Source organism: Rhinatrema bivittatum, chromosome 1 (genome assembly GCF_901001135.1).
Source record: "Rhinatrema bivittatum chromosome 1, aRhiBiv1.1, whole genome shotgun sequence".
NCBI classification, from domain to species: domain Eukaryota; kingdom Metazoa; phylum Chordata; class Amphibia; order Gymnophiona; family Rhinatrematidae; genus Rhinatrema; species Rhinatrema bivittatum.
In genome coordinates, this window is record NC_042615.1 from 787,705,560 (window position 1) to 787,717,409 (window position 11,850).

Genomic DNA, 11,850 nt, shown 5'->3' on the forward strand with positions numbered 1-11,850 from the left:
ATTCCTTGAATATCTTTTTATAAACAAGAATCATCTTGTATTTTCAAAGATATCTTCATTTACTTTGCAGTCCTCACACTCCAATATGTAAGGCAATGCTTCCATTAGCAGGTATCTTTAATATATACAAGACAGTGATTTAGACTATTAAAGGGGTCATTTTGCTTTTGTGTGTGTAAATTGGCTGTCTGTCTGAATATTACCCTCCTTTAATATAGTGACAATTGTACATGGTGTTCTACAACACACATACCTTTTTGCATTTAGAGAAGGCATTCCTGGAGGCCTGTTTTGGACAAGATCTAAAAATAATGTAATTTCAAGTCTACAGGTTGTTTTCCATAGAAAATAGCACAAAAAGTAGGAGCAAATGTCTGGAGGCACAATAAATGTATATGTGTATTTTTCTTTGAAACTTGTTGCAAAGCCTACAGGTAGAATTGAATTGAATTTATTAACATGTATTTATTTATTTATTTTTTAATACTTTATTTATCCTTTTTCATAAACAACAGTTCTTTCATTTAACCCAATAGACTAAATGACCGACCCAGCCACTGTACATTCATACGTTCTCATTCTCCAGTTGTTTCTGTCCTTTATTTCCTGGCTACTCTAGCCCCCAAGTTCATTCTCCCTGTTATTTGTATCTGCGCTTCGGCCTTCCTGTTATATGGTTATGTTCAGTTAACCCCTAAGTTTGATGTAAACCGGCCTGATATTAAGCTTGTCATGAAGTTCGGTATAGAAAAATGCTAAATAAATAAATAAATAAATAAATAAATAAATAATATTTAAGGTATGATTACAGATTACTGGATACAGAAAATAATGAATACAGGAAATAAATTCTAATAGGAAATTATAACTCATTTCCATATCAAACCTATTTAAATCCAATTTCTTAATAAACAGCAGATAAGGCATATCCAAAATAATTCATACCTTATTTTTCTACACATTTGTCATTATTTTTATGTAGTAATCCCTTAGTTCAAAGTGGAGGCAAGGGAAATTTAAATGAGAGACGTTTAGGAAACATAAATAATATTTATCATAGCATAGACTAACTGGAATCATTTACTTTACTATAGCCCCGCATCAGCCGGGGAAGATGTAGTGGGCCTACGGGCATCTATAAACTGACGGAGTTGATCTACCTGAAAGAAAATAAAACACTCATCTCCTTTCCTTAAGGTACACCTACAGGGGTATCGAAGCATAAAGGTATAGCCTAGTGAAATAACATCCTGCCTTAAAGTGAGGAATTCTCTCCTTCTGATTTGAGTAATTTGTGCTAAATCGGGGTAAATACATATAGGCTGACCATAGAAAAATAGTGGAAACTTTCAAAAGTAATTTTTCATAACTCCATTTAAATCTTGTACAGATATAAATGCCACCAATAATGTACTTCTTTCAAAAACATCTGTCTCTGAGTTTTCCAGAAAACTGGTCAGATTCAACGGAATAGCTGGAGCTGATGTAGTCATTAAATTGGGAGGTCTGTTTTTCACAAATTTGCAGAAATTTATTGAAGGCATATTTTCTTCTGTATATCCCAGACCTTCCCTAAACAATCTCTTCAGAGTAAGAAATGGAATTTCTCCAGCTATTTTAGGGAAATTTAGCAACCGTAAATTGAGATGTCTTATGTTATTTTCCAGGACTTCTAGACACCTAGAACAGGCCATTTGTTCTCTCACCACAGCTGCATTTACCACTTGAAGAGACTGAATCTTTCTTTCAGCCTCAGAAACTTTATTTGTAAATTCAGTGGCTTGAGTTTGTACATCTAATAATCTCTGCTGGAAATTATAGTTCAGAGAGTCCATTTTATTTTCAAGTCTTTTTATAGCTTGACCTTGGCCCACCATTAAATCCCACAGTGACTCAAGTGTCACTGCCTCCGGTCTTGCTGTTAAAGTCAGGGACTCACCATCGACGACGGTTGGTATAGTAGTTGGGACTCCATCTGGCAGCGACCCCTCCACTCCCTCTCCGAGGCCAGCCACCATCTCTGGACTCCTCCAGGACGCCACTCCATCCTCTCGGGTGGCATCCTTCACTCTCGGTGTCTGCTCCGAATCAATTTCCACCACCCCCACCCCCCCCCCGTCGCACCGGCCGCATCATCGACCTGCGACTGGGGAGTAACTTGATCGGGGTCACGCTGCGCTGGAGGCGGCCTGGCGTCAGGGCTGAGGGACGCCTCATCCGCAGGAGCTCCCCGCTCTCCCCCGCAGGGGCTCACACCGGGTTCCCCGGCTCCCTCTACGATATTTATTTATTTATTTATTTATTTAAGAGTTTTTATATACCGTCATTAAGTTATTTACCATCATAACGGTTTACAATAGTGCACCAATATCAAAGTGAATATGGATCATAATTTACATAGGTGGTGCAAGTACTTATTCGGTAACAAACAATATAGACTAATATAATTTATTTTAAGGATTATGCATATGAAGAAAATCAATTGGGGGATTGTATGTTTTATAGCGATGTATCCTGTGGTTTGACTACAGTTAAAATTAGTGGTGAGCTAATTTCCAGTAGTAACTGGAATTTGTGAGCTTGGTGCTACGTGTCCGCTTATTCTTGTTTACATGCTTGCATCACTCTCTTTGTTGAAGGCTAGTTTGAAAAGCCAGGTTTTGAGTTGTGTTTTGAAAAATTTATGGTTACTCTGGAGTCTAAGTTCAAGGGGCATGGAGTTCCATAAAATGGGACCGGCCAGAGACAGTGCACGTTCCCTGACTTGGGTAAGTCTTGCTGTTTTCACGGATGGAATGGTTAAAAGTGCTCTGTTTGCTGATCTTAAATTTCTGTGTGGAACGTGGACTCGAAGTGCTGGGTTCAGCCATTCTGCTTTTTCGTCATGGATAAGTTTGTGTATTGTGCATATGGCGCATATATCGCACGATGTCAAGCTGTCCTAAAGGTGGTAAGGATTAGGGTGGAAAAATCCTTACTTTGCCTTTTCTTTTGGAAGGCATATCTTATCAGGAAAATAGATTTAAGAGCAAATTCAGGAGCGTTGCGATTAGCGTCTCGTCTATGCTGCCATCTTGCCTCAAGTATGTTATTAACATTTATAGCCCGCTTTCTTCCCAGGCACTTGGGTAGAAAGTACCCGTGGACTTTATCCCAAACCAGACAGATTGAAAATTGACCTCTTAACATAAGTGGTTTCCCTAAACAGCTGAGGAATATTCTAATCATTTCCTTTTCTAAACAAATTGAACAAACAAGCTATGTACTCATTATTATAGGTTAAGAAACCACAACTGTAAGCAGGTTTTACTTCCTTATTTCTATATAACCAAATTCCTTTTCTGGATGGTTATGTCTTATCAAGAATTTGATCACACTATTAATCTTTTTTTTTTCTGTACAATGCTAACTAGTGTTCTGTACTGATCAATTCGTGAATGAGTCCAAAAAATCATAGAAAGAGCTACTTTCATTATCATCCAGAGAAGGCAAGTGAAAAAAGCAAGAAGAAAACATCGTCTAGAGTTCTGCAGGAGCAGAGACTTGCAAAATCAGACTTGTCTGTATTATGAGAGATTCCTTCCTCTCTTTATTACGTCATAGGAGAGATATCAGAGCAGGTCCCTGCCGCAGTGCTTCTCACTACACAAATACACACGTTGATCTATCCATGCACCACCACCTAACAAGCTTCAGGAACTATAAACAGCTCTCTCCACGCGATCGTTTGTGTATCGCACCAGTCAGGGTTCAGGCTAAAAAAAAAATAGCAAAGAGATGCTGCCCACCTACACAGAAATGGTCATAGTTGGGCAGAAATGACAACTGTATGGTATGTTTCTAGCATGAACCCTAACTAGTGCAATCCTTAAATATATTTGACCAGATTCAGCAAGCTAGCAAAAAAAAAAAAAAAAAAAATGTATATATGTATTACATGATCGTGCATGCCTAGGCGAACTTTGCACAAAAAAAAATAATAATAATATAAAGGTAGCTCCGTTCCCCTAGCTGCATACCGCTGCTCACTTCTTCCCTTGGTTTCCTGCCCATGGGCGTGACGGAAGGCGGGTACAGCCGCAAAAAAAAACAAAAAAACACAACACAACACAACATTCTCCGCCCAGATAATGCAGACGATTCAACTGACAGCTGTCAAAACAAATATTTGGCCCCTTCCCCTGGATGCCGCTGAAATCGCAAGGCTCGATTATCAAAATCCGAACCAAACCTCGCCGAAGTACCAACAAAACCGAAAAGATCCTCCGCTGGCGCTTTAAGGCAAAGGCAGCGCGAGACATCACCAGAAGCCCCTCGCGCAGAGGTGCGCGAGCCCGATCTTTTCTAAGTGCCCTTTTCTCGACCCTGGCGCTGCGCTGCCGACCTTCTGCACTTCCCATTTTGCCGGCTGTCATTTCCAAAAAAAAAAAAACAAAAACAAGAAAATTTACCAACACTCCCACCCTCTTTTTTTTTTTTTTTTTAACCCTCAGGGTTTTAGAACTCCTGTCCTCCCTGAGCCGGCTCCAAAAATGGCCGTCCTAATCCTGGGGGAGAAGGAAAGAGGGGGGGGGGGTCATTTCTTTTCTCAAGGAGATTGGTGCCTAAAAGAGAACATTTAGGTTTATCTCATCAAAGTACAGTTCTGCGGGGGAAACTCAAAGTGTATTCTTGAGGTGTCAAAACTGCATCTAATGGAACTTACCATGTTAGCGGATGCCACTCGATTTCCCTTGCCCAGTCCGCTCTCGTCCCTAGGCAGCGCCGCCTTGCCTGTGAAGGACTTCGGCGGGGATGAAGGGAGAAAAATGATGTCAGTGCACGGTCACGTATTAGGAGGAAAGCACGCGAGGCGAGCCCTGGAAGCAGTATCACGTGCCAGACCCTGGCCTGGAGGAGGGGGCCCGCGCGGGAGGGGAGTGAGAGAAGCTTTTTGTTACTATAGCGACAATAACCCGAGATCGATTCCTCTGCGGTCTCTGGAAGTCACAGGCTGGAGGACGTGGTTTTTTTTTTGCAGGCAACGGACTCAACTCATTCCGACTGGAAAAGCTATATATGCAATTGTGCCAAAAGATTAGGTCATATGCATTATTTATTCGCAGAAAAATTAGTTAATTAAAATCTTAAAATGAAATGTATTACATAATGACAGGGTATTTTAGGAGGTAATCTGCCTAAAGCAAAGATGCTTGTCGAGTGTTCCATTTTCCTCACGATTTTTGTTTTTTTCATGGTGTAGTGCGGATGTAATCTAGGTTCAGTTCTTGACCCAGGTTTCCCCCTGCATGAAACAGGGGCCTGAGATGCTCCAGATGCAGTGTTCACAATCCCCAGAAGAGAGGGGAAGAGCCCCTTAACCCATGCACAACTGGGATTCTTAGTAGTGGCTACTTAACATGCAGGGATGCCCCAAATCAGTCCTCAAGGGTCACAACCCAGTCAGGTTTTCAGGATTTCCGCAATGAATATGCATGAGATCTATTTGCATACAATAAAGACTGTGCATCCAAATAGATCCCAGGTCTTCCCTACAGCCCATGGAGTTCCTGTTTAATGCAGCCCAATAGACTCCTTTGTCTTTCAGTCAGAGGCCGCTTCGATGGACCCCATGGTTAAATACCTTGAGAGTCCTGCTGAAGAAAATATTCCAGCGAGTTCCCTGGACTTTGATGTCTCTGAGATCACAGCTACAGATTCCTCCAACAGAGCCTGGTGGCTCCCTAGGATTGGCATTGATAGATGATGCTAGTGTGATAATAAAATTTATTAGGACCATCTTTTCAGTGGAAATACACCAGAAAATGGTCCAGGGGGCACTGCTTGCTTGTAAATTAAGGGCACTGCTGTTCTTTAAACTCTGTTGTTCTTTAAACTCTGAAGTTGTCTCACTCTTAGATAAAAGAAAGACACATGACACTGCTGTTCTTTAAACTCTGAAGTTGTCTCACTCTTAGATAAAAGAAAGACACATGTATCGCTTTGTAGTCTTAGGGAAAACAATGAAGAGTTATAAAATCAAGGTTAGTTCAGCTTCCCAGGGCTCTGTGAAATGTTAGAAGTAGCAAATGTCTAAACAAACGTTTTCCTGTAATCACGTGACTCTAATTCAAAGGAGTGTTGTCTTAATTACAGGGGAGAAAGATATTTAAGAATGGCCAAATTCGATCACAAATTAAGTCAGACTCTTAGGCCTACGAGACCTGACTTCCTTATGCATAAGAAATAAATAATGAATAGAAATAAAGGCTATTATTCATAAGAAATACTCTGTCTATGTTGTCCTCTGTGTCCTTGGTAAACGTTTTATTGCAGATGGTGCATTGTGCGGGAATCAAAGAAGGGAGTGCTGGCCTGGCCTGAGCCGGGGGAGAGGACGCCTGGGACAGGACACGCACAGCCATTCCCTCTCTTGATTTGAACAGAATACAGGACACAGGATCCCTGAAGGTATTTTTAATCTTTTTCTCTTTGTTTTTTTTGTGCTGTACCATTTGTATTGCACGAACATTGAGACCTTTAAGGGAAATGTGTTTACTCATTATTTTTGCACTGCTATCAAGTGTCTTGTGTGTTCCTATGAATAACAAAGCGTTCAGTATTACAAAGGTACCTGATAAAGCCAGTAGCTTAATTGATAGGGCACTGGGTAGTGGCAGCCTGCTGCTTAACGGATAAGGGCGCTGGGCTAGAGCCGGCAACTTAAGAAAAAGAAAAATCCTGCTGCTTATGTAACAGGGCGCAGGACAGTAAAGCCAGCTGCTAACAAACAGGGCGCTAGGCTTCTAGATAAAAATACCGGGCCCGGTGAACTATAGGGAAGTAAAATCCCTAGATTTACAGCCTAAGGTTAATAGGCTGGGACGGTCTGGGCAATCCACATTCAGGGAGACAAATTCTCTGGGATTGTCTAGGACTGGGATACAGGGTAGTGAATTCCCTGGGTATTTAGCCTTGAAAACGGCTAGGATAAGTATGGGAAGTACACCCCTGCTTATAAACCCCCCCCCCCCAAAAAAAACCAACATTGTGGAAAAAGGGGATAGCAAAAAGAACCTTGATTTCTTGGGAACACTTGCATACATGGAGTATTTGTGATACAAGAGGAGAGTGTCTGTAATCCGACAAAGGATTGCTACTTGAGAAAACAAAATGGGAGATTTACCCAGCAAAGAAATACCAGAACCAAGGGTCCCTTACAAATCATTTTTACCGAGCACTGTAACAACCTATAAGTTTTTTTTCTATTAGATGGCTTGTTTAATCTCTGCATTAGCTAAAACTCCTGCATACAGGGAAACAGTGCCTTATGATGAAGGCTATTTTTGAGAACTGCCTATATATCTATTAGGAAAAGTGTTATGCAAGTGTTGCTGCCTATTAGCCAAACTTCAAATCTCTGCTATGGTAGATTGGTTTGAAAGGTTTTCAGGATTTCTGCAATGAATATGCATGAGATCTATTTGCATACAATAAAGACTGTGCATGCAAATAGATCCCTGGTCTTCCCTACAGCCCATGGAGTTCCTGTTTAATGCAGCCCAATACACTCCTTTGTCTTTCAGTCAGAGGCCACTTCGATGGATTCCATGGTTAAATACCTTGAGAGTCCTGCTGGAGAAAATATTCCAGCGAGTTCCCTGGACTTTGATGTCTCTGAGATCACAGCTACAGATTCCCCCAACAGAGCCTGGTGGCTCCCTAGGATTGGCATTGATTGATGATGCTAGTGTGATAATAAAATTTATTAGGACCATCTCTTCAGTGGAAATACACCAGAAAATGGTCCAGGGGGCACTGCTTGCTTGTAAATTAAGGGCACTGCTGTTCTATAAACTGTCTCTGAAGTTGTCTCACTCTTAGATAAAAGAAAGACACATGTATCGCTTTGTAGTCTTAGGGAAAACAATGAAGAGTTATAAAATCAAGGTTAGTTCAGCTTCCCAGGGCTCTGTGAAATGTTAGAAGTAGCAAATGTCTAAACAAACGTTTTCCTGTAATCACGTGACTAATTCAAAGGAGTATTGTCTTAATTACTGGGGAGAAAGATATTTAAGAATGGCCAGTTTCGATCACAAATTAACAGGTCGATACAGTAAAGTGTGCTCCGTCGGAGCGCACTGTCAGCCTGCTCTGGACGCGTGTTTTCCCTTACCCCTTATTCAGTAAGGGGAGGAAAACACGCGGCCCACCCGCGGCACCTAATAGCGCCCTCAACATGCAAATGCATGTTGATGGCCCTTTTAGGTATGCGCGCGGGATCCAGTAAGTAAAATGTGCAGCCAAGCCGCACATTTTACTCTAAGAAATTAGCGCCGACCCAAAGGTCGGCGCTAATTTCTTCCGGCATCAGGAAAGTGCACAGAAAAGCAGTAAAAACTGCTTTTCTGTGCACCCTCCGACTTAATATCATAGCGATATTAAGTCGGAGGTCCCCAAAAGTAAAAAAAGTAAAAAAAAAAAAATTTGAATTCGGCCCGCGGCTGTCGGGCCGAAAACCGGACGCTCAATTTTGCCGGCGTCCGGTTTCCGAGCCCGTGGCTGTCAGCGGGCTCGAGAACCGACGCCGGCAAAATTGAGCGTCGGCTGTCAAACCCGCTCACAGCCGCCGCTCCAGGCCAAAAGGAGGCGCTAGGGACGCGCTAGTGTCCCTAGCGCCTCCTTTCCCTCGTTTGCACCGCGTCGCCTAATTTGCATGCTGGAGCATACTGGATAGCTCGCACCGGCGAAGGGCCGGTGCGTGCGCCGGGAGAGCGGGCGTTCGTCCGCTCTCCCGCGGTTTTACAGTATCGGGCTGTAAGTCAGACTCTTAGGCCTACGAGACCTGACTTCCTTATGCATAAGAAATAAATAATGAATAGAAATAAAGGCTATTATTCATAAGAAATACTCTGTCTATGTTGTCCTCTGTGTCCTTGGTAAACGTTTTATTGCAGATGGTGCATTGTGCGGGAATCAAAGAAGGGAGTGCTGGCCTGGCCTGAGCCGGGGGAGAGGACGCCTGGGACAGGACACGCACAGACATTCCCTCTCTTGATTTGAACAGAATACAGGACACAGGATCCCTGAAGGTATTTTTAATCTTTTTCTCTTTGTTTTTTTTGTGCTGTACCATTTGTATTGCACGAACATTGAGACCTTTAAGGGAAATGTGTTTACTCATTATTTTTGCACTGCTATCAAGTGACTTGTGTGTTCCTATGAATAACAAAGCGTTCAGTATTACAAAGGTACCTGATAAAGCCAGTAGCTTAATTGATAGGGCACTGGGTAGTGGCAGCCTGCTGCTTAACGGATAAGGGCGCAGGGCTCCAGCCGGCAACTTAAGAAAAAGAAAAATCCTGCTGCTTATGTAACAGGGCGCAGAACAGTAAAGCCAGCTGCTAACAAACAGGGCGCTAGGCTTCTAGATAAAAATACCGGGCCCGGTGAACTATAGGGAAGTAAAATCCCTAGATTTACAGCCTAAGGTTAATAGGCTGGGACGGTCTGGGCAATCCACATTCAGGGAGACAAATTCTCTGGGATTGTCTAGGACTGGGATACAGGGTAGTGAATTCCCTGGGTATTTAGCCTTGAAAACGGCTAGGATAAGTATGGGAAGTGCACCCCTGCTTATAACCCCCCCCCCAAAAAAAAACCAAACCAAATTGTGGAAAAAGGGGATAGCAAAAAGAACCTTTATTTCTTGGGAACACTTGCATACATGGAGTATTTGTGATACAAGAGGAGAGTGTCTGTAATCCGACAAAGGATTGCTACTTGAGAAAACAAAATGGGAGATTTACCCAGCAAAGAAATACCAGAACCAAGGGTCCCTTACAAATCATTTTTACCGAGCACTGTAACAACCTAGAAGTTTTTTTTCTATTAGATGGTTTGTTTAATCTCTGCATTAGCTAAAACTCCTGCATACAGGGAAACAGTGCCTTATGATGCAGGCTATTTTTGAGAACTGCCTATATATCTATTAGGAAAAGTGTTATGCAAGTGTTGCTGCCTATTAGCCAAACTTAAAATCTCTGCTATGGTAGATTGGTTTGAAAGATTTCTTTTGGTCAAATGCACTATTTCTTTTTATCTACTTTGGGGATGCCCATTACAGACTATTTTTACTTAAGGAGAACTTATTAAAAGTGATTGTGAAGTATTTATCTGTATATTTGTTAATAAATGTGTACTGGAAAAAAAACTACACAAGGAAAATTTAACAACAGTGCCAGTTAGCCTATGGTTTAAAACCCTTGCCCTGCTGGCGAGGCTGAGAGAGGAACATAAAAAAGGGAAAATGTTGTTTGCAATCTGGTTTTTTATTTATGTCTGATTTTTGCTGTAATACATTACAATTATTATGGCAATTCCAGCACTTGAAAGATCACAGTAAGTACTTTAATTTAGTAGAATTCTTTCAGAAAGATTGGTTTCATCAGCTTTCTCTGGCTGGCTAACTTGTGGTTAAAAGTTAATAAGCTATTGAGTTTGTAAACAATAAATTTAAAAAGACCTTAAAATAGGCATAGGAGATATTGCATTTTTGTATTGAAAGCACCTAGTTTGGTTCTTGTTGATTTAAGTTATAAGATTGATTTATGGGTCTCAAGGATAGACAGCGGCTGCTTCTCAGCATGACTATTTAACCCTAAAACATTTCTCTGGTACGTTTGGGATTTCAAATTATGAATTAAGGATTGTGATATATGCAGCAGCTATCTTTTAATTGCAAACACATGTACCAAGGATTTTTAATTGTTTTAACCCCTAATAGGCAGAGATTTTTGATTTATAGATGAATCCTGTACAAAATCAAACCCAGGATTGCTTTGCTGCTATTTAGAGGTAAACAGTTCTCACTACCATCACAAATGTCTGCACAGGGAGCAGAATTTATGAATGATGCTCTAGTTCCCCTAACAGTTTTCACTGCTTCACATTATATATATATACACATATACTTTCATCTATTAATAAACACTTAAGACAATGGAATAGTAAAGGCTTTGTTTCAGCTACTGGAGAACCTCTTTTACATTTCTTAATACTTGTCATTATAGTAAAGAGTAAAGGAGGCAAAGATTTAATAAACTCCTAACTAAGATAGCATTAGAAGAATTAACTATAGCATGGTAATGTAGTGTCTGTAATTAGAGTCAATCACAAAAAAAAAAAAAAAAAGGATTCAGAATTAACCATGACTTGCAACATTTATAGTTTATAGTCCCATGCATTCTTCCTCACCTGACAGTTATCCCAGAAGGTTAAGATACAAAAGAACATTAACAAACTAAAGTATTGTCTCACCCAGTTTTGCATAAGCCATATTGGAGTAGAAAAATGTTTTCTGCATTCATTAGGTCTTAAAGTATTAAAAGGTAAACTTCAAATGTGTCAATTAAAATAAGATATTATGTTTTGTTTCACAGTTTTACATAATGCAAAGACTCAGGTAATCACATTGGAACGCATGATAAAGTATGAACTCCTTTTACAATCAAGGAATATCATCTCTGTTCTGCTCTCACCCCTGCTACCTTGTTACCAGAAATAATTGATTTAGATGTTCCAGACCATGATTGTGCAATGTTAATGGAATGTGAATTACAACCCTGGGAAGGCTTAAAAGATATCCCTCTCTCTAATGCTGACGCAGTTTATTTTTTTTTAGATGCTCCACTCTCCATGATGGTGCAGGCTCGCTGCAGATTGAATGTGCGTGTGTCCGGTTGGGGGGGGGGGGGGTGGGCTGGACCTCTCACCGGGGAGGGGGTTGTGTCTCACTTGTGGGGCATTGTGGTAGGTGAGAGAGTTTTTGGCAGCGGATGGGGGAATGATTGGGAGTGGTCCTTTGTTAAA

At 41.1% G+C, this 11,850-nt stretch overlaps 1 protein-coding gene across 1 annotated transcript in view; it reads right to left on the bottom strand.

The window, feature by feature from the left end:
- Positions 1–2,072, bottom strand: part of LOC115078026 (elongation factor 2-like) — a 262,581-nt gene extending 260,509 nt beyond the window's left edge. Inside the window, exon 1 of the mRNA XM_029580602.1 lies at positions 1,940–2,072. Coding sequence (XP_029436462.1) covers positions 1,940–2,062 — 123 coding nt within the window. The 5' untranslated portion in view covers positions 2,063–2,072. The remainder of the gene's footprint in view (positions 1–1,939) is intronic.
- Positions 2,073–11,850: the final 9,778 nt, after the last annotated feature.